At 31.4% G+C, this 22,226-nt stretch overlaps 1 protein-coding gene across 14 annotated transcripts in view; it reads right to left on the bottom strand.

Annotated features, from left to right (window-relative positions):
• Positions 1 to 22,226, bottom strand: part of Slc4a10 (solute carrier family 4 member 10) — a 288,459-nt gene that overhangs the window by 179,135 nt on the left and 87,098 nt on the right. For 2 of the 14 annotated variants that reach the window (XM_003478565.5, XM_013142579.3), the window contains exon 1: positions 17,738 to 17,759. The exons of 10 other annotated variants lie outside the window; for them this stretch is intronic. Coding sequence is in view for 1 of the 4 variants with exons in the window: in XM_063259161.1 (XP_063115231.1) it covers positions 17,738 to 17,782 (45 nt within the window). In the remaining 3 variants the exon portion in view is untranslated. Of the gene's footprint in view, positions 1 to 17,737; positions 17,999 to 22,226 lie in introns of those variants that run through there. 2 more of the 14 variants (XM_063259161.1, XM_023561061.2) reach the window with 2 other exon arrangements.

Below are 22,226 nucleotides of genomic sequence, written 5' to 3'. Positions count from 1 at the left end.
TAATTTCTACATGTATTTACCTACTTAGGAATAAATTTTAGTACTCTCTAGGGAAAAGAACACAAATATTTGACATTGTGTTTCAACACAATTTTTAACTTTGCTATACCATTTGGTAAACATTTATAATATAATTTGATTCTAGTAACTAAAATAGGACTCTGTTTAAAAGTGTTTTAGACATGATTCATAGTGATAAATATATTTTTTATTCCAAAACAGTCTATATTCATACACGTGAAATAAAAACAAGTTTTACAATCTAGTATTTACCCTTTCTAAAAGCAATACATTCTGATATTTTCTATTCTAGGTATTCTATTTCATTTAAAAATATTAGTCATGTATCCATTAAATTTGTCTTAATAAAATGTTGTGACATGCAGTTTGAGAAACATTGGTATAGACCGTCACCCTTTAACAGGGTAACTTAATCTGCACAGAAATAACATCTTAAATCCATCTGTTTAGGCTTCTAACCAAATGACAAAACTATAATTTGTCAATTTTCAAGTTAAGATTTTTCAAATTTTAATTTCATTCCTGTTTAGAAGGTGATTTACAGTCAAAAGAATCATATATCTTTTACTTGAGTTTTTTCTTCTGTTCACTAGGAAGGTAATGGATTGAGGAAGAACCTACTCCACATATTTCCCAATTCCTCCTGAAGAATAAAGAGCATTATCTATATCCCTGCGCTAATTAAACACTACTTATAACTAGGATTTGTACTTAGCTACTTGAAAAGCATATCACATGTAATCAGCATAAGCATAAAAAGCACTCTATGATTTTCTGCAGTTTGATGCTTCTAAATTGTAAGCCATTTGTGTTTTGAATCCAAATGTATATAAATGTAAACCTTACCTCGAAAAATTTGGAATCATGTGTACCTCCAAAAAAGTTTTAAAGGGAATATAATAATAACAATATACAAACAAATATTAGAATGTAATAAGGAAAAAAGACTTGATTCAGTTTTCACATTTAAATATCCTCGAGCTAGGGCACTCTCTTATAAAAGCACAATTAATGCGGATCAGCATATTAAATTTTTCAAACTTTCAGATAAACATATGAACAATTTCTTTCACAATTTTTGAATATTAAAATTACATTGTTCTGATTTACCATAATACTTATCAATAGATCTCAATGAAATATAATTTTTCCACTTTTACAAAACTAAACCCAACAGTAATACCGTGAGCAAGAAAATGTAATTTTTTGCTTGAATCCCTTCACTAATTCTCTTCCCACGCTAAAATGGATAATTAGGAAAAAAGTAAATTTGTTTGTAATTCATAACTCTTTCTTCTCTACAACTATTTCTATCCCTGTCCTTCCGCCATTTTACTTTCTTCCTCTCATTTTTATTAGTTTTTGGTTTCTCCTTCTATTAACACTACTTTGTCATGTAAGCAAATATGTTTTTAATACTTTATACAATCATTTTTTAAAATAAAGGAAATATGTACTTTGTCTTTTGCACTTAACATTCTGCAAATTATTTTACTTAAGTATATAGAGGTCCTTTTTACTCATTGTTATAGTTAATAACACCTTTTGTATGAATGAAACATAATTCATTCAAAACAGCTCCTACTGATGTACATTTGGATTGCTTCCCTTCTCTTCCTATTGCAATTAATGGTAATGGGTATCTCAAAACATACCATTTTATGTTTCAGCCAAGTTAATTTTTCAGACAGATTTCTAGAAGTGCTATGTATTACTGTGCCAAAATAAAATGAAGTTTTCCTTCTGTCCTTCTGTCTTTCCAAATTCTCCTCTATAAGTATCATAGAAGCCTGAATCATTTATCAAGGCAATTTTAAAAAAATCTATGTTTCTGTCTTTTACTTGGTTATTAGCCTAGTAAAATGTGCTGAATATTTTTAATTCTTGTAGATCTACTTTCCAGTCTTCTCCACCATTTCCTGTTTATGGGCTATATAACCAGGTTTCTTGATTTTTATTTTCCAAGTGCAATCAGGGAAATAAAAAATAATGCCAGAGAACTGGAAAGTAGAAGGACAGAAATGTAAGCCTTTTAGGTTATAGTTTGGCAATTGTTGCATTAATCTATCAGTAACCAAAATTCTTGTCTCATGAATATTCTACAACTAATCATCTTGCTAGTTTTCATTAACCGCTCCCACAACTTTCTCCTTTAGCCCAATCAGTGGTATATGGCAGGACCCTAGGATTTTACTAACCCTACTTGATTTTCCTTTATCCTACAGTTGTCCAATACTTTTTAAAATAGTTCCCCACTAAAATCACCCCTTTTGAGTGACCAGTTGTTTCCTACTGAGACTCTGACCTACATTATGTATCATGATTATCTTAGGGACCAGAATTCCATGACTTCATTGTAGAAATTGACATGTAATCAAAATGGCAATCTATATAAGTGATTTTCGCTTAGAAATATCTTTTTTTAGCATACTGTCAAATGAAGTGAAGAATGAAGAATAATGAAGAGAATTTAAGTCATCAAGAGCTCTTAACAGATTGGTTTACTCAAAAGTACTTAATTTCTATTAGAATTGAAAAAGATAACATAGAATAAACTTCTAGATATGTGAAAGAAAGTGAGTAACAACAACTAATAAAATGTATATATGCAGCATTTTCAAGGAAGAGTCTGCAGGGTCTCTCTCAACCCACAAAACAGTATCTTGGTTAAAATGAATAAAACATTTTCTAATTTAATTTCAACAGTAATATAACTATATGGACATACGGATTTTATAAGTATAATCACCGAGCTAGTTTTTTAAGTGCTTATTCTGTCCAAAGGGTCCAAACTTGTAAATTCTTGTTAACCTTAAAATACTCCATAAAAATTAAGGTTTATGTTGGCCATTTAAGTATGAAAACGCATGTATTTGGGGAGGTAGGGATACCAGAAACCAAACCTAGGACTTCACTCTTGCCAGTCAGGAACTGTGAGGTCCCTGGTCTCCAAAACATGTATTTTTTGCAGTCCTGTAACATCTCACATTTTTATACTCAACTTTAACAGTGTTTGCTACTGTATCATTAAAAAAAATCTAAGATTTTATCTTCTTGGCTGCCTTAACTATCTTATTAATTTTAAATTATGAAATTATGGGAATGTAGGTTTCATTTTATTTAATTTTATATTTAAATTCAAATTAAATATTCAACATAAGAATTCATTATTTAGTTGTTATTCTATTTTTCTCATTACTATGTAAGTAAAAAGGGAATACAAATGTGAGTCTCAGCAGACTCATCTCAAATTGTACTAAGCTAGCTTAAACAGAAGAATATTTGTGAAAACATCACCTCAGTGATTGATGTGATATGATTACAACAAATGCTAGACAAATACTAGTTAAACTGGAATCAAAGGACAAATCAAGCCTAACTTAATTTCACTGAACGTATTACGGTGCTATAAAACAAATGAGTTCAATGCTTTTCATTAACATATTACTTTGAATTGCATTTATAATTTAAATACTTCAGGATTTGAAATTTAAATGTGACTTAAATGCCAAATTTAATACCAATAATTTAGTATCTCTGTATCTGTGATTTAATTTTACTGAGTGGAAAAATACAAAGATCAATGACTCCAGAATTTGCGTTCTTAAAAAATTAGTAAAAAACATAACCAAAGAAATTTGACTGACTTGCTCATAGTTAATTTTAAAAATAATTTCTTCCCTATAAAATTGTGTTGTGAGCTGACAGAAGACTAATCATATATTACACAGTTAGTGTTCTTACTACTTTAGATCACATGATTATATCATTTTTTGATGGAAAAACAATATTCAAAGAGATTATTCAGTATCTGAAAATACTATTCAGCATATAAAGTCTAATTCATTCATTTTTAGTTGGTTTGTCTCTTTTCATTCCTACAAAACAGATGAAATAAAACAGCTAGCTATTTTTGCAGTAATACGCAAGAGTTAATGTAAAATAAAGATTGTCCTTAAAAAGACTAAAGAAGCCTGGTACAATGACTCACACCTGTATGCCTGGCACTCAGGCGAGGATTGCCCTGAGTTTGAGGCCAGCCTGGGCTACGTGAGTGAATTCTAGGCCAGCTCGCACTCCATAGTGATAACTTATCTCAATAATAAGAATAAGAATAAGAATAATAGTAAACAATTGAAGAATTTTAGACTTGGTATTAAGAATCACAGCCTTTTATTATAGAATTCATAAAATTTACTAAAGTTTCATACAAAGCTACACAAAATGTACTGGTGTACTATTTAATGACAACATCCAAATAATATATTAGAAATGAGTAGTGGTTTTCTTCTCCTTAGATAATAAAGCTTGAAAAAAAATGTCAAAAAAAGCATATTACAAAAAAAAAACCCATATTACTTTGAAATCAGATTTTTAAAATTCTGTTTTCTACTTCATGCTGTAGGCTGTAGCAGTTCATGATAATACAAGTTAAATCCATCTCAAATATGGTAATTTAACCATAGAAAACAGGGTCTTTCTAAGACAGCCCATTCTATTACTCTCTGTCAACAGATTTTATTAAAGCATCTGAATTCCCTTATACAGTATCTGAGGAGGGGGCTGGGATTTAGCTCAGCAGCATCAGAGCCTACCTGGCAAGCATGAGGTCATGAGTTCTATCCCCAGTACCAAAAAATAAAAGAATAAAGTATCTGAGGAGTTAGCATACAAACATTAAAATGTATTTACTTATGTATAATAAATATGTTGTTTCATCTTTGCACATAGAAGGAAAAAAATAGAAGTGAGACCAGGAAATGAAGAATAAAATCTTTTGTTGAAGGAGTAGTATTAATAAGACTGAGCTGTGTTAAACCTTGACATTTTTCTCAGTTCTTTATTTGGAAAATTCCACACATAAAAACTTGAAAAATCAGATGGAGGACAAGACAGTAGTGTCAGGGAATTTCTGGTCTGTTGAAATGAAATAGTTCAGAGTCAGGATGAAACACTGAGCAGTAAAATTTTCCAATGCTGGAAATATTTCTGCTTCAAGATTAATTTCAACACATTGTACAGTCTTATATTTATAACTGCCACTTTGATTTAAAATAATATTCTCTTATTGTGGATCTAACACCTAAAAGTTTAGTGCTTATAAAGTAAAGAATATTTTTAATGAGACAAAAGTACTTGAAGTGATTGCATTTTTTGCTTACCTGGTTTGTTTTTCTTAATTCTGGACTTGATTCCTGACTTGTGCTTGAATCCTTCTGGAGGCTTGTTTCTGCCTCTGAATCAAGCTTGTGCCCAGATCATGATATTAACTGCTGCTACATTTCTGCTTTGCTGTTGCCTGCTGTCTCTGCTGTGTGCTGCTTGCTCACAAGTGCCCTTCCGCAGGGCTCCATCTGCACTGCAGGCCTTACTTCACTTTTCCCACTGGGTCCTCCCTAAGTGTCTGCCACATACCCCATGAGTGTGATGCCCAAGTCCAAGTTCTTACTGGTATAACTTGTACCCCTGTTGTTACTTCTCCCATTCTGGAGGTTATCAGAAAGGTAGCTTTAGATAGTTGCTGACTTCATATGTGGGGCCTCATATTGCCTGAATTCAAGTCTTGTATTAATTAATGAATTTCTCAATGTGTGGCTTTGGGCATTTTAAGTAACTTACTAATGCATGTAATTTCTCTGTCTTAAATAAATTATCAATGGATATAAAATTCAGTAATTTGTGTACTATACGGAAAATTATAAAAATTCTACTTACATTATCATTTATATTTTAAAAATTACAAAAATCAGTAAGATCTGGCTCCTTTTCTCAAAGGCATTAAAGAATTCATGTGAACATAATATTATTATGCTACAATGAAATAAATGCATATAGCTACCCACATCCATAAAAGTTTTTCTCCAAGAAAATCTGCAAAGTCTTCATTAAAAGTGACACTGGGTTGATTCTACAGAGAAACGGTTCTTGCTAAGTTGACAAGGAAGCAAAGTGGCAGTTCAGTCACAAATATCAACACAAAAGCATACTTATTTGAATAAGGTTAATAATGCACGGGACTTAGAGCAAGACTGAAGTGTCGCTAAGCTGCCAGAAGACTGATTTGGTTCTCCTTAGAGCTTTTCATGGAGGGAAAAACTTCCAAAATCTGGATCTCTATCGAAAATCCTCAGGCAAAAACAGTAGAACATCAAAAACATTATGTGTGTGCATGTGTATAATTGTTAAAAGTAAAACTACATGTGTAGGTAAAATAAAAAACTAGACTGATGTTATAAAAAATAAAAGAACCAGTGAAAATTTCTAAGCCATTACACAGAAACATAAAAAAAATAAAAAGAAAGAAAGAAAGAAAGAAATGGGTGCTAGTACAAGAGAAATCTAATGTTTCCCTAGTTGGAATTCTGGAAGATAAGAGTAGAATGAATGAAAGAGACAGTATTATTGAAAGGACAAGTGAAAATTTCAGAATTGATGGAGAGCATGGATCCTCAGTTTCAGGAAGTGCAGTGAATTGCAAACATAATAATTAAAAGAAAATGCATACATCCATGTTTGTGAAAATACAGAATGTCACATTTTAATGCACCAAAGAAAAAGATTACTGTAAAAAATTACAAACTAATGAACAAAAAGACAGATGACAGGTAGCATCTTAAGCATACATATGAAAAATCTTGTTTATCTAGAAATATACATCCAGGGATGCTATTATGACATTTCATGTGCAAAAAACAGAATCATGAAAAAACAATATTTCTACAGTATAAGAAAAAATATCGGTGAGCCATACATATGCTAAGAACTTAAATGCAAACTATACAAGGAATGCACACAACCAATACCAAAATGATACTAACAATAATAGCAACAATTAACATAAATAACTTTTAAATGGGAGAAGACCTAAATTGGCATTTTTTTAAAGAGAAAGTACAGATTATCACAAGTATTGATGAAGGTATAAAAAAACAGATCCTGTGTACTGACTAAAAATTAAATTGATACACCATTATGAAAAATATAGATTTTTTTTCCTTTGAAAAGTTAAAAACAGAACTCTTATATGAACCAATCATCACTCTGCTGTGTATATAACAAAAGGGAATGATATTAATACCTCTAGCATTATTCACAATAGCCAAGATAAGGAAACAAAATAAATGCCAATCAAAAAATGAGTGGATAAATGAATCAATAAAGAATTATAGAATATATACATATATATAGAGAGAGAGACAGACAGACAGACAGACAGACACAGAGAGATAGAGAGACAAAAACACACAGAGAGATGGATCAAGAGATGGAGAGGGAGACAGAGACAGAGTTTGTGTCAATATGGATAAATCTAGAGTAAATCTGACTAAATGAAAGCCAGATATAGAAAGACAAATACTGTATAATCTCACTTATATGTGAAATCTAAAAAAGAAAGTCAAACTCATAAACACTAGGTAGAATGGTGACTGGAGCTGTGGAAAAGAAATGGGGTGAAGTAGGTGAAAGGGCACAAATTGTAGTTATGTAGGATACATAAATCTAGGAATAATCTCCAAAGCACAGGATGATAATTTTATTTAATAGCACTGCATTGTGTATTGAAAATTTGCTAAGAGAATAGATTTCATTATGTTTTTACCACACACAAAATTGTAACTTCAGGGGGTGGTAGATATGTTAATTTGCTTGACTACCTATGTATATAAGTATATAAACCATCACACTGTAAACTCAATATATAAAATGAATGAATGAATGAAAACCAGAGATTATCAGTAACTTTTTGGCTACTGTCTGCAATACTTTCCATTATTGCAACTGATTTTTAAATTTTTACCTCAATTACAATAGCCTGCTTTAAATTCAACTAGTTTATGAATTTTAAGTGATAAATTTTCCTCTACGTATGAGTGTAACATCATGATAAGATTTTTTTCAAATATAAAATTTTAAGGAGCATTACAAGAACTAGAGGACATTTAAAAGATCAATGCTACACTGAAGCTATTCAACAAGTCTATTATTTTTAAAAACTGATTCTCATTTAATTTATCAAAAATTCATGTAGTAACACACTTGGGGAATACTTACCATGTACTAGGGCCCTAAAGATTTTTAAAGAAAAATAACACTGCTGACTTCATTGAAGTCAGTGTTGACTTGACCAACAAGTAAACTAATCAAAATGTATTTTAAATTCATAAAAATATTTATGACTAGAAGCGTACATCTCAGTAATGAATCAATTGTTATTGAATTTAGAATCCTATTATTGTTATTTAACTGTAAGAATTATATATGAACATGCAGAACAAATTTTATCAGTTGTTTCTCACATGGCAAACTTTATATTTCTTTGCCCATTGTTGTCAGGACTATAGTTCAAAGTAAGGACAAATGTAATAGATTATTTTAAAAAGTATGCCTTGAAGTGTGATTCTTCTTATATTTTTTCAGTGGGGAATTCCAATTTTATGCTTTCCAGGCACATTCTTGGAGCTTGACTTACTATTCACAACATATCTGACTTGGACTTGAACATATGCAGGGGTAGAGAGACAACTATTGCACAAAGAAACTCATTGCACATTTATAAAGTAATAATCTTTAGAAACATTGCACTTTTGGACTCTCAAAGTTTTTCACAATGAAGACAGACGACAGAGCAGACGAATCAGCAAATGGTCAGTAAGCTCCAAAGCAGCAACCTCCTGACAAAAGGGAATGGTGCAACTATGCTGTTGGCTCATGGCAGCCGGAAACAGAGCAAGGGAATAAAGCCACAACAGAGGCAAGACAAGGTATCTACACAGTACCCAGGGTCACTCCTCCATCACCCAATCAGACACCTCTGGGACATACCTCACTAATCTGTTAGAGGTTTCTTAATCCAAAAAAATTGACAACAGAATTAACAGTCACAATCAAACTCTTATCAACTTTATACTTAAACACATCTCTTTAAATTTTAATTAATATTCAAATAAAAACCAAAGTGAGTTTCTAATTTCACCTAGCATAATACAACTACTCCATATATAACTGCAAATGAAATAATCCTTTCCTCAAAGACTTAACAGTTCCAGTATTTTTCATAAGTCCAAGTCTAGTTCTCTTCTAAGATTCAAAGCAAACTTCTAGTTATGAACCTCTGGGAAAATAAATGAATGACATAATCCCAAGATATAATGAAAAAAGGTACACATTCCAATTTAAAAAATAGAAGAATGGAGGATACAAAAATTTAAATCAAAGCAAGGTAAATATTAAATCATGTAGCTACATGTCCAGCATCCAGGACACACAGTGCTAAAGCATGAGTTCCAGAGGACATGGTAGCCCCAGCCCTACAGCCTTGCTGGTTGCATTCCAAAAGGCCTCTCTCCTGGGCTGGCTCCATTTTACCCCAGCAGACATTCCACATTCCTGGTATCTCCAACTTCCTGTAGTCTCCACTGCAGCTTGGGCTTCTTTCTCAGTTTCATGTACAACCCTTTCAGGGACTCCTTTCTTTGCTACCCAGGCTTCTCTTTGAAATTTGAATGGAAATCTCCCTGACAACAAATTTTGCATGTGGGTAAAAGCCAGCATCATGTGGAAAATGCTGAAGTCTGCTATCAACATAAACAGTAACCAGGCCCCCTTGGACCATGGCTGCAAAAGCCTCTGAATGCCTGCAATGCCTCTGAATGCCTCTAAGCCTGGTGAAGTGAATCCCAAGAAACAAATTCTCTAGGAGGCCCCTCTGGAGCAGGGATGCCAGGGACTTTCTTCTCAAATGAAAGTTTGAATTTTTACACTACTGACTCTTCCATGGGTGGGATCTTGCTGGATCTTGAAACTGAAATGCCTTCAAAGAGTCTTTCTTCTTATCCCTGTACAAATATTTTGTTTCATTCTACTGACACTAACCTCTTTAGCAGTCAAAACTCTTCTGGCCCTTACTTTACACATGGTTCCTTCTAGCCCAAAGCTTAAGTTTTTAAGCTTTTCTGCTCTTCCTTTTGCTACTGATTTTCACTGTAAGTCAGGCTAAAAACAGTCAGTCGTACTTCCTCCACAACCTAAATGTTGAACTGTCTTGAAATTTCCTTAATCAGATTGCTTAGTCTACTGCCCTTAATCTCAGGCTCCTAAAAAGTTTCAGGACATGGATAAAATATATACAAGTTTTCCACCAGAGTATGACATGCATGCCTACCAGTTCAAGAGTCACTGAAGTCCTTAGTCCTATCTGAAACTTCTAGGCCTTGACTTTTTATTGTCTATATTCTTATTATTATCCTGGCCTTCATTAAGCTCTATTTACGGCATTTTAGGGATTTTCTTGTTAATTTCTCCAAACCTCTCCAAATTCTTCCCATTAACCATTTCCAAAGGCTTCTAAATAGAATGACCAGGTAAATCTCAGTAACAATCCTACTTCTCTATCACCAGTTTTCTGCCTTATTCAGCTTTCCAAGTGCTGGACATAATACCCAACACACAACTTAAAGTAGAAACAGTTTGATTTAGCTCATGGTTTCACAAGATCCCAGTACATGGTCTGCAAGGTCATGGTGGAGTTAAGCTTTGGTTCATTACAACAGGGAACAAGAGCAGAGAATCAGTGCCACAGAGGTACAAGGAAGGGACCATATATGCTACCCAAGGCCATGCTACCTAGACCCATACAAACACACCCAGGGGCATACTCAAATTTGCTAGGCATTTCTTAATACAATGAATGATATGAATACATATCAGAAATAATGGTCACACTAAGAAATTTTCCTAGGGACACTCAGACCCACAATAGATTGGATTCATGATTTTTCAAATAGTAAGCTTCACCCCTTTAGTGGAACTTGAGCAAAAAGATTATGGCAGTCAATAACCATCACACTTTATTGAGCACCTGTAGTAGGTAATGTGCTAATGATTTTACATATATTATTTCTGCTGGAAGAAAACTAGAAATAAGGACTGTAATGAAATCAATAAACATCAAGACACGTACTTCCCAGGAAGTCTTCCATGCAGTTTCAATTCACCTTTATGTCTCTTGTTTCAAAGTAGCTTTTAGACTATGCTAATTCATACATGACTATCTAATTCCGATACACATAATCTGAAGACATAACACACTGATTAAGAACAACAGTTCTAGCGCTAGACTTGCTGTGGACAGTGTAGATCTTAAACAAGTTACTTTCTTTTATAAGTATACTGTATATACTCAAAGTAGAATATTAACATACATATTAACTGTGCATATATATAGTATTCTTTCAATATATATTTGTATATGTATACACAGAAATATATCTTTAGTTTTATCCTGAACTTTACATAATAACTATGTATATATATATATATATATATATATATATATATATAGTATTCTTTAAATGTGCAAATGTAGACATATGTATGAACAGAAACATTTGTAGCTTTATCCTGGAGATTATAACAGCCACTATTTATTAAGCATTGGTTTGTTCTCTTTGTTCTTGTAAGCACTATAGAGACTATCATATTAGTAACTGCATTCTACAAATGACAACACTGAGGAAAATCCAGATAACTTTAGTAAGATGAAAAACTATATCAGTAAAGTAGAAAATAGGAGATCCAAACAAGGAAGCCTGGCTTCAGAAACCCAGCTCTTTACGCTGTGTCTACTGTCTCCATTTATACTATACAGACAGTTTCATATATTCTTTGGTTCCTTCAAGGAATTTGAAAAAAATAAGTAGAAATAATGATATAAATTTACATATAGCACATTTTCCAATACACGTTACTAGAACTAGTTCATCATTGTTTTAGAAAAATGAGTTTGGTTTAAAAATTCAGTTATTTCTTAACTTATTTTATTAATATTCCTATATTATTTTTTAAAGATCTTAGGTAAAAATAGTGTCTTTCCTCCTTGTATATCTTTTTTTGATTTTTGAGAATGCAAGAAAATTCATAGTAAACTTCCGGAACTTTTAAAGCATGATGATCTCACAAGGCTTTTTTTTAGAATGGGTCTGTAATTCTAAACCGAATTCTGAAAATATACTAGACCAACACCATATGTAATCTTTTTCCAAAGTAAAGCAAAGCCACAAGGATTAATAAGAACAACTCATAAAAAAGTCTGGAAGTAGGACTTTCAAATAATATAGAATATTTCAGGAAGAAACAGCACTATCAATTATGTAGGTTAGATATAGTTCTAAAATTAGAGATAAAGGAACACCTATGTCTATTTCCTTTCTACCCACTATTATAAATTACAGAAGTCTTATTTCTACATGCTTAATATTAAAATTGCATTAAAAATTCTAATTCTTTACAGTAATACAAATGATGATTTTTTAGGTCCAATACCAAACGTCCCATCCCAATTGTGAAAGTAAATGTACTCTTAGGCTTTATTCAGTTTATTACCTTAAAGAACCCTGAAAGTTCTCTGGCATGTGTAATAAGATTTAAAGGTAGTATCAAAGGTTTTAGCAATAGTGATTTACTTTACCATTTTAAACTGAACAAAGAGCAAAAAATTATTCAGTGACGTCCATGATTATAAATAACAACTTCTATTTCTAATTTTCTCTAAGAAAAAGTCTTCTTTATTCACTATAGTAACAAGAATATTCATTGTATTAAAATGATCCCATTAGATTGTCATTGGTCTAGAAAATGTCAAAAACAAAAGCCAAAGTTAAATCAGATTACCTACCCATAAAACAGTGTTTACATCAGGGACAAGCAGGAGGTCTCTTAGGATCTGAAATCTAGGACTTTTGAGTGATTGTTGATAGACGGAGAAATGCTCTCATGTGCAATTTTGATAAAGAATTTTATTAAAATCCTTCATTTTGCGTTTACCCCCTACCTTGTCTACTAACGAGTAAATCTACTCAGGAATTTAATTTTCATTTTCAATCTCAAGAGGGTTAGAGCTCTTAAAATGACCTCAAAAAATGGAGGCTGCTCTTTTGTTTTTATTTTATTTTCCCCAGCAATAAGTAAATCACCAAAAAATGTTTTAAATTTGGAAATCATAATCTAATATTTAATACTCTATACTGTCTGGTCCCAAAAAACTTCATGCGATAATCTGAATTACCCTGGCTACTACTAGCAATAGCCAAAATGGACTATTGTGTTGTATCCAAGTGTACTATTTGCTTCCCATGCCTCTATTTATTGTGTCACATCTTTTTTCTGGATCACTCTTCAATATCCATCTTTTTCTGTGCTTCTAATTCCTAATCTCCTCATCCAGCCTACTAAACTACAGCATAAAAGCAAAAATTTGTGCCTACTTTATCTCTCTTTTGAATTGTTACAGCACTCTACCATTCAAATTCTGTTACAGTTACTGATATTTTGTGTTTATAACTTACCACGTCAGGCTTCTTAAGTACCTATATCTTTCCCCAGTGTGGTACTTACTAAACATTGAGAGATTTTGTGTGTTTGTTTTAACCATTTGCATTAACTTATGCAAATTTTTGGAAAATTGCTACACATTGGAGAAATTGCTAGAGAAAAGCAGAAATTCAGAGATATGTAGCTTTTAAACATGTAAATTCATTCAGTTATCAAATTAATTACTTGTAAGGAGGAGTTTACTGACCACTTCTTAAAGTTCTCCGTGCTGCTTTACTTTTGAAAAATGTTTATTAGTATATATTTGTGATACACAAATAGGGTACATTTTATATTACAAATTTAAAAATAAACTCTACCCAGAAACTCAAAATATATTCTATCAAATAGGAAGTTCAGCTATTGTGTTCATATATATGAACATGCATTGCATTTACATTTTTCATTTTGGCTTTCATCTAAAATAAAACTATTCACTAATAAAATTAAATGAAAAAAAATCATTTTTATTTTCAGTGAAAATTTTGTCCTAGGCATTTTAATGATCATGAAACTAATTCATCAAATCTAAGATATTATTTTCTCATACCTTTGATTTTAATCTCAAACTGAAACCAACCTAAGATGCTGTTAAATTTACCAAAAGGCATAGTAATTTTTCTGTCATTAATGAAGTATAGTAGTTGACATAATAAAGGAAAGCAAAGGATCTAAATACATAGAATCCTAGTACACCAAACACCCTTACCATGGTAGATATGTTCCAAGACATATTAAGTGGATCCTAAAACTATGACCTACACCAATTCCTACATATACTGTTTTTTCCTATATACTCACTATTAAGTTAATTTTATAAGTTATGTATAGTAAGAGATCAACAGCAAAAACTAACAATAAAATAATTGTAACAATGTAATATAACAAAACTCATTTAATATTATATTTATGAATTGTTTATTCCTAAAATTTTCCAGTTTATATTTTCAGAATCAGATAAGGAAATAATACTATAGGGTTAAATCTACCCGGTAAGTAGAACCAATAAAAATTAAATATTTTTTCTTCAATTCACAGTTCTGTTGTTAGGAAATGTTAGAATTTGATCGGATATAGCCTGTTGTTCTTTTCATTTTTATTACCATCTTTATTTTACTGTAACAAATGATTTGAGTTATTTTGTATTAGATAAGGGAAGTCAAGAGGTAGCATGATTATTGTTGCAAAGCTTACCCTAGCTCTTGAAATGTGTAAGATTTGTCAACAATGTTGACAATAATTTGTTACATTATGCTACATACTATTAAAAATGTTCTATAGAACATTATCTCTTTTAATCTTCACAACTCTTTGAAGCAGATCTACTACCATCTACGTGTTACAAATGAAGAAACAGATCCAAGACAATACAGCTAGTACGAAGTTTAAACCCAGAGAATATCGCAGTCTAAATATTTAACCCCCACAGTATAACCTCTTGTTTCAGGCAATTGTTACAAACCTAAGAATTTGTAAATTGACTCTGTATTGCTGTGATACAAAAAAACAAGCACTTTGGAGACACTTTGGGCCACATGCCTAATTTGGGATTCTGGAGAAATGAGTTTTGCATCTGTTCCACTTATCTTTTGCTACATAGAAATATGAAGAGAACAGACTAATGCTCAGCGATCCACCAGCCAGCAGCTAACACTTACCTCCATCCCTTTACTCCATGCCTAAATTATTGTCCTGGCACTTTTCGTTAGACGATCAATCATAGAATTTTCAATATGCTACTTAATTTCAGATCTACTTTATTTGTAAATCTCCTCAAATGACCTAGTTAGCATTAAACACATTGCTAATCTTTACTTCCAAAACTTAATTTCTGTAGGTCACAGCCCTTTTTTATAATGTTCATACTTACTTAGTTACACACACCTAACCTGAAACTAGAGTGAATTGGTCCCAACCCTATTTTAGGCTGATTCTTGGGGATCCTGTTTTGTCTGCTGCCAATGGGCAAGGTCTACTTTCAATCTCAAGGTAAACTAGTAACAATGGTTTATAAAAAACAATGTTATTTTATTGACTTACAGTTTATAATATCCTGATATAACATTATGCATTCTAAAGGAATTTAATGCAGTTATAATCATAGTCTATTAATAAACTTATAGAATTTGTGATTATGAAGTTTGACCCAATTCTTTATTTCTTTAATACCAAGAAATTTATATTGGCAAAAAGAGATATGCATACATCATCCAGCATTTAAAGTTATAGATTAAGTTACAACTGATTTTCACATACCACCTTCAAAAAGCCAATTCAAATTGTGAGCAGAATTAATTTTACTTGTTTTCCAATAATCTTAAATGCAGGAAATTACTTTTTCTTTTCTATTATTTCTTATAATATTAAATATATTATCATGCAAATAATCAGCTTTCTGATAATGTTCACTGAATTGAAGAATTAGTCATTTTTAAACCATTTATCTTTGGAACTCATGATGTATTATAAAATAGAGTGTTAAATAGTATAAACACAGGCAACCTTTCAGAGGAAAAAAAAAATGACCAACTCGTACTAGGCAGGTTTTTCATCAGTTTCACCATTCAAAAGGTCAAGATCATCTTGCACAGGAAGAAAAGTTAGCACTACATTTAAATATCTGCTACAGTCAAGACAGTCTTTATAGTGTAATGCACTTGACAGAGCACTGGAGAGAAATTTCTCAGATTTGTAAAAGAAATGGCAATTTTAAAACAGGAATTTTCACCTTTAGAATTATTGAAATATCCTCAATTAAATGCTACTAAGGGAAAAATCCAAAAATCTTTATGGTTTGGTTCTTTTGAAAGGTCATAAATAGAGTGAAAAACAGCAGAATGCTGTGAAACCATTGCCTAGAGGAATCCCAAAGCATTGCCAAGAAACAGAATGTACTCCTGGTGACTAATACATGCAAATACTGGAAATAAATTCTAACAGATTATACAGGTTTTGTAACATCTAAAGGTATATTCAAATCATTCCAAAATTAATCAAGCTTAAGAATGTGGCAGTCTTCCCTACTAATAAGAATATAAGCTGGTTAAGTAGCCTGGCTAACATATAAATTATAGTCAATATCAGTAAGTAGAATTTTTTTCAATGTTTTTAATTAAAAAGAAGAAATTTAGTCCATAATGGAATCAACTCACTGCTCCAGACTTTGTTAAATATGTTCATTTTCAATACATGTCATTTCACTCTGATGAGGCAATAAGTATTAATCACGCTACAGAATCATGAAAGCAACATTATCTTTCTATTGAAAAATTCTGAAACATTTTTATTAGATACGCCCTTTGATCATTTATTGGGGCATATATGGTAAGTTCTCAAGTCCTGAAAGAGAAAAGTGATATAAAAAGACAAATAAGGGATTTTTTTTTCAAATTCTGAATGTCAATCACAGGTAGTTTCTTACTGAAGAACATAATTCTGAGAATAGACTATAACAAAGCAAAGCTAAATCTATTACAACTTGATGGATAAAAATAGTTTAAAATAGCAGTTTCAAGATAAAATGGATATACAATCTTGCTCTGAGGATTCTTTACTATTTATAGTTAACACATTTAATGACATCAAGTCTTTTCAGTTTGAAAATGAAAGTAAGTAAATATGTGGATCAAAAAAAAATCTTCAGACAAGCTTAAATGTTACAAGCTTTGTTTGTGAAACCCAGATTTACAGTCTGCCTTCAGCTATAAGTAATAGCTTAGTATAGATCTATCTTAAAAGCACAAAAAGCATCAGTATATCAATAGATATGAAAAATTATATAAAGCCATATTTTTAAAAAATATTTTCAAATATTATAACAAATTTCAGGATTAGCTTGTATCTCAGATGTTGATAAACATGATTTTACTTAACAAACTTTTTTGCTGTGTGGAGCACTGTAATGAAAACAGCACCAATCTTTATGCTTAAGAAATTCCAGATAAAAATTTTATAATATATCACTATCTGTAAACAGCTATAATAATATATTTTTATCAGTTTGATCAATTTATGTTATTTTGTCACTTGAAGCAAAAGATATACTTTAACAAATCAGGCTTAATCTGGAAAAATCTAAAGAGTCCCAAACCTTGATATTAATCATGCAAAGAATTTCTTCCTTACTCATTTCCCAAAAAAAACCAGTTAGACACAAGGCCCCCACATACACAGATTTCTAAAATTCACACAGTTGAGTTGCTATCTGTTACTATAAGTATTCTTTTTCAAATATCCAAAGGAAAATAGTATAATAAGCAATTTTATTAATTAATAATTAATTATTGAAAACTAGAAAAAGCCATAATCTTATATGCTAATAGTATCATAAGAATTCACAAGGTCATACCTGATGACTTAGAGATTGAAAAGGCTCACAGGATCCAGACTGCATGACCTTTCTATTTCCAGAAACCCCTAAAGATTGTATTTCCTGTCTTACAAAAGATAAGCACAGCCATCTCTACCTCTCAGCATCTTCGGGGTTAGTGAAGAAATTATCAAAAAGCAAATCATTGCATCAGTATCTGTTTAAGCCATCATGAAGCTATCAGATCTCATGCACTGTTTATCATCTCTCCCGTTCAGTTACAAACACCCGTACTAACAGAGGCTGACACAGTTGTATTTGCTGATGCTGCTAGTGCTGTCTGAAAACAATAAGCTTACTGCTTAAAGCAATTCTGCATCACCCAAACAGAATCACCCGCATCCTTCAGGTTGCCTTCTTTTATTATCCAGATTTCACTTGCTGAGAAGACTGATTTTCTTAATCAGTCCTTTAAAACTAAGCAATATTATGTTTAATTAAGTACACAATATGTCTGTTGCAAATACCATATTAAAATGTTAATTCTCAATTATTAGAAAGCTTTCTTCATGCATGACTAAGCTTCAGTATAAGGCCTTAACAACCAAAATTATACCCCCTTTTAAAGGACTTCTTCCTCAATCCATGTATATCATTACTCATTCAATGCATCAAAATTAGAAGTGTCTAAAAATGAAGAATATTTATTCTGGCATCTTTGATAATCATGTACAACAGTAAATCAATAAATATTTATTCATTTTTTCATTTTTAAAAATCTATTTTTATTTCATATTCATCAGGCCAACATGTTCCAAATAAAATATCTCATATTTTTATTTAAATCTTCTTCTGAAGTTTGAAATGCAAAATAATATAGACTATTATTAAATTCCAAGACTGATTGTTAAATCAATAATGAAACCTATATAAAATTATTAACATTCATTTTACAAATTATCATTGTATCTTAGCCATCAAAGTTCTGATTATTATTTTTTTATTACAATTCAGTAGAATTAGGAAATTTTTAAAGATTAGTAACATAGTCAGAATTAAACAACTAACATTCTCTAAAATTATAACTGAAAAGCTTCCTATTTACCATGTGTTTTAGAAATAAAGTTAAAATAGACTAAAACTAAATGATTGCAATTAATTAATTAATTCAAAATTAGGACTCAAAGTACCCCAATTTTCCATTATAACAGCCCTCATATTTGGGCAGATCCTGAATTACTAATGCTCTGAATACTTTATTTATATGCCTGTGAAATAAACTAATTGAACTTTTATGGTAGCTAAAGTGTTACACAGGAAATATTTGAGTTAAAAGTAGACTGATAAACTACTATCCCCTTTCTCCCAGTCACATTTGAATAGCATAATATGCATTACCATGCAGGCCAGTCATAATGAGTGTTGAGAAATTAATAATCTGATTCACACTATCTTTTTAGAGAAATTACCGCCTCTAATTGTCGAAGTGTAGACATAGGATTTGATATTTTGGCTGCATGTATACCTGACACACCCAGGCTAAAAAAGGACAGGGAGACAAACATAGTTTGTCATTATTTATCTTCATCTTGTAAGCAAAATAGATATTCAGCTTTCAAGACCTATCTTCTCGATAAGTCCTCCGTACCGGCGATCGAACTCAGAACTGCCTACTTGCAAGGCAGGCGGTTATGCCACTGAGCTTCTATTCCCATAGAAAATATCAAGCATCTTCAACCTGTTAAATATTGGGTAGGTGCTAGAGAGTTCTTGACAAACAACCAAACTTGCCTTCACATAAAGGAGATAAATGAGTATGCCTTGTTAAGACAGAAGAATAAGAGTGCTGTACCAGGCATCCTACCATGGTCTACAGATCAAAAGAACCTCCCTGTAAAAACTGAGAAAATCCTGAGCAAATCACTTTCAAACAATGGCAAATACTGCACAACACTGTTCGATGTAAAGCACTGTTAGATCACAAAGTGTACGAACAGATGAGAGAGACGAGAAGCCATAAACCTATCATGGGATGGTAGACAAGATAGGACAGGACAAAATTTTGGTCAGTAAATGATGAAGGCCTGAACCAAAGAGGTTACAGAAGGCATGACGAGAGGAATAGTTTCCAAATGTAATGCTAGTGAACAGGAATAGAATTTGAGGATTTATGTGAGAAATGAGGGAAAGAGAAATGTCAAGGTTTATTTCTAACTTCCTGTATCAATTTAGATCTCATTTTCCAATACTGTTCATCACCATTTGGGGATTTTTTAAATTAACTTCAAGTGCACGCTTCATTTTTAGAAATTAGTCTTGAGATGAAATATTTGGTCTATATTCCTTTTTATGGATTTTTTATGTCTCTTCTTTTTTAGTCTACATTCCTTATCTACATCCTCCCTCATGTGATATCATGAACAAAGTTATTAAATGAATAAATAAATTGAAATTCATTATGTATTTTGGTAAAACATGGCTACAAACTTTGCTTTTAATAGTTTTCTTAATGATGCCAAATGGTGCATATTATCTGGTTTTCCTGAGTGTTGCCAATACATTTGATATTGATCATCAAGTTTAAGTGCATAGAAACTGTTAATGTCTGAATTATCTAACAATCACAAGTTTTCTATGGAAAAGTTATTTTCATCATGAAGCATTTACTTTTAATTTTTATTTAAAAGATGACTTACTTCAAAGAATACTTGTAAAAATGAGTAAATTATTTTACATACTAATGCTATAAAAGTGTGAATTAATGTAACCCCTCAAAGTAAGTTGGCAAAATCTAATAAGATCCTTTTTTTTTTTTTTTTTTTTTTTTTGTACCAGGGATCAAACTCATGACCTCATGCTTGCCAGGCAGGCACTTATACCACTGAGCTAAATCCCCAGCTCTAGTAAGCTATTTAAGAAAAATATTCAATCATTTCCTTGAGTTCAAGTTTGGAAATTTTGTCATAAGATAGTAGTACAGATTAAGACTTATGCAAAAAGATGTTTGGTGCTACATTATTCAAAAAAGCAAAATAGGAATAATAAGAGAAAGATTAACTAACTTGTGCTATACCAAAATTTTAATACCAAATAACCATTGAATATTATGAATAAAGGATATTAATACCAAAGGAAAATATGCCTTATAATAAAATACTAAAAATGAAAAATGAGGTCTCAATATATTTATGGAGTGCAAACTCAACTACAAAAGACCTACACTGCAAAAACAGATGAAATACTGAATTTCTATGTGATTAGCCCAATGAATCATCTTATAAATATATGCCTACAGACTTCATCCTTTTCTATAAAATAGGAAATCATTTCTAAGTAGCATTTCCATAGTTTAAAAAAATCCCATTTTTCATGTAGCTCATCTTTCCACTAAAATTCAGGCCTTAAATTTCAGTTTTTAATATTTTACTAATAATTGTGTTTCATGTTCATGAAAACATTCAAATCTACTTACTCTAGATGTTCTAAACCTTTTTTAAAAAAAAAAAACTCATTCTTTGTGTAACTTGAATAATATTTATTATGTGTGTGATTGTTTCATAATTCATTTATTTTGGGTAAAATCTCATTAAGATTGTTTTTGACAAATTCATTCTCAAGTCAATTTTAATGCTGTATTTTTTAAAATGGAAAAATTTGTACAGCATGACTTCGTGTTCCTATTTGTCTATCTCGTCACTATGATTTGATCTGATTTGTTTCTCTTATATAAAAAACCCAGAAAATCCAGAGTAAAACTCAAGCAAAATAAAAGATGCATAATAGAAAATAGAGAAATAGATCACTTTAAAAAGGGAAGGGGATCAAGAGATGGAGGGAGAAGGATGGAGACAGACAAGATAAAGTAATAGAAAAGAGAATTGGGATGTATTATGTACATGTACCAACTACATAAAGCAAGCAATCATTATGTACTGCAAATATATTCAACAAAAAAGAAGAGACTCAAATGATAGGTGGAAAAAGGAGACAGGGAAGGGAAAGGGTATAAAAATGAATTAAGATATGTTATTTACATGTACAAACTTCCCACAAAGAATGTGAAAATGATGTGTACTGCACATGATTACATGTACTGCAAAGTGAACTAATGAAGTAAAATTCAAAAAATAAAGTAATTTCACTAGTAGGACGAAGAAAAGCACTTTATTTTCACTTGTATAAGGAATATGGTTGACCTTGGGAGGGTAACTCACCAAATATATATAATGTAAAAAAAAAAAAAATCAAAGAACACCTAATAATAGATGGTGAGGAAACTGATCATTGTTATTAAAATCCTGGTTAGTATAATAGTCACTGACTCATAGAATAAATGTCCTAGATATCACAACACAAATGATCAGTTCAGATGAAGTGTGCATATCATTTAATAACCAACATTTACCTATCTGAATGGGTAAGGAGATGGTATTTTTTTCAGTATACTAATAACAACATGAAAATGCAATATGTTGTGACATTTTTACTGAAATTTTTAAAAGATACTATTTTTATAAAATCATCATCA

The sequence above is a fragment of the Cavia porcellus genome, unplaced genomic scaffold (assembly GCF_034190915.1).
Source record: "Cavia porcellus strain 051 isolate PalLab524CR breed Dunkin Hartley unplaced genomic scaffold, mCavPor4.1 scaffold_12, whole genome shotgun sequence".
NCBI lineage: Eukaryota > Metazoa > Chordata > Mammalia > Rodentia > Caviidae > Cavia > Cavia porcellus.
This window is presented reverse-complemented; position numbering and strand designations above follow the sequence as displayed.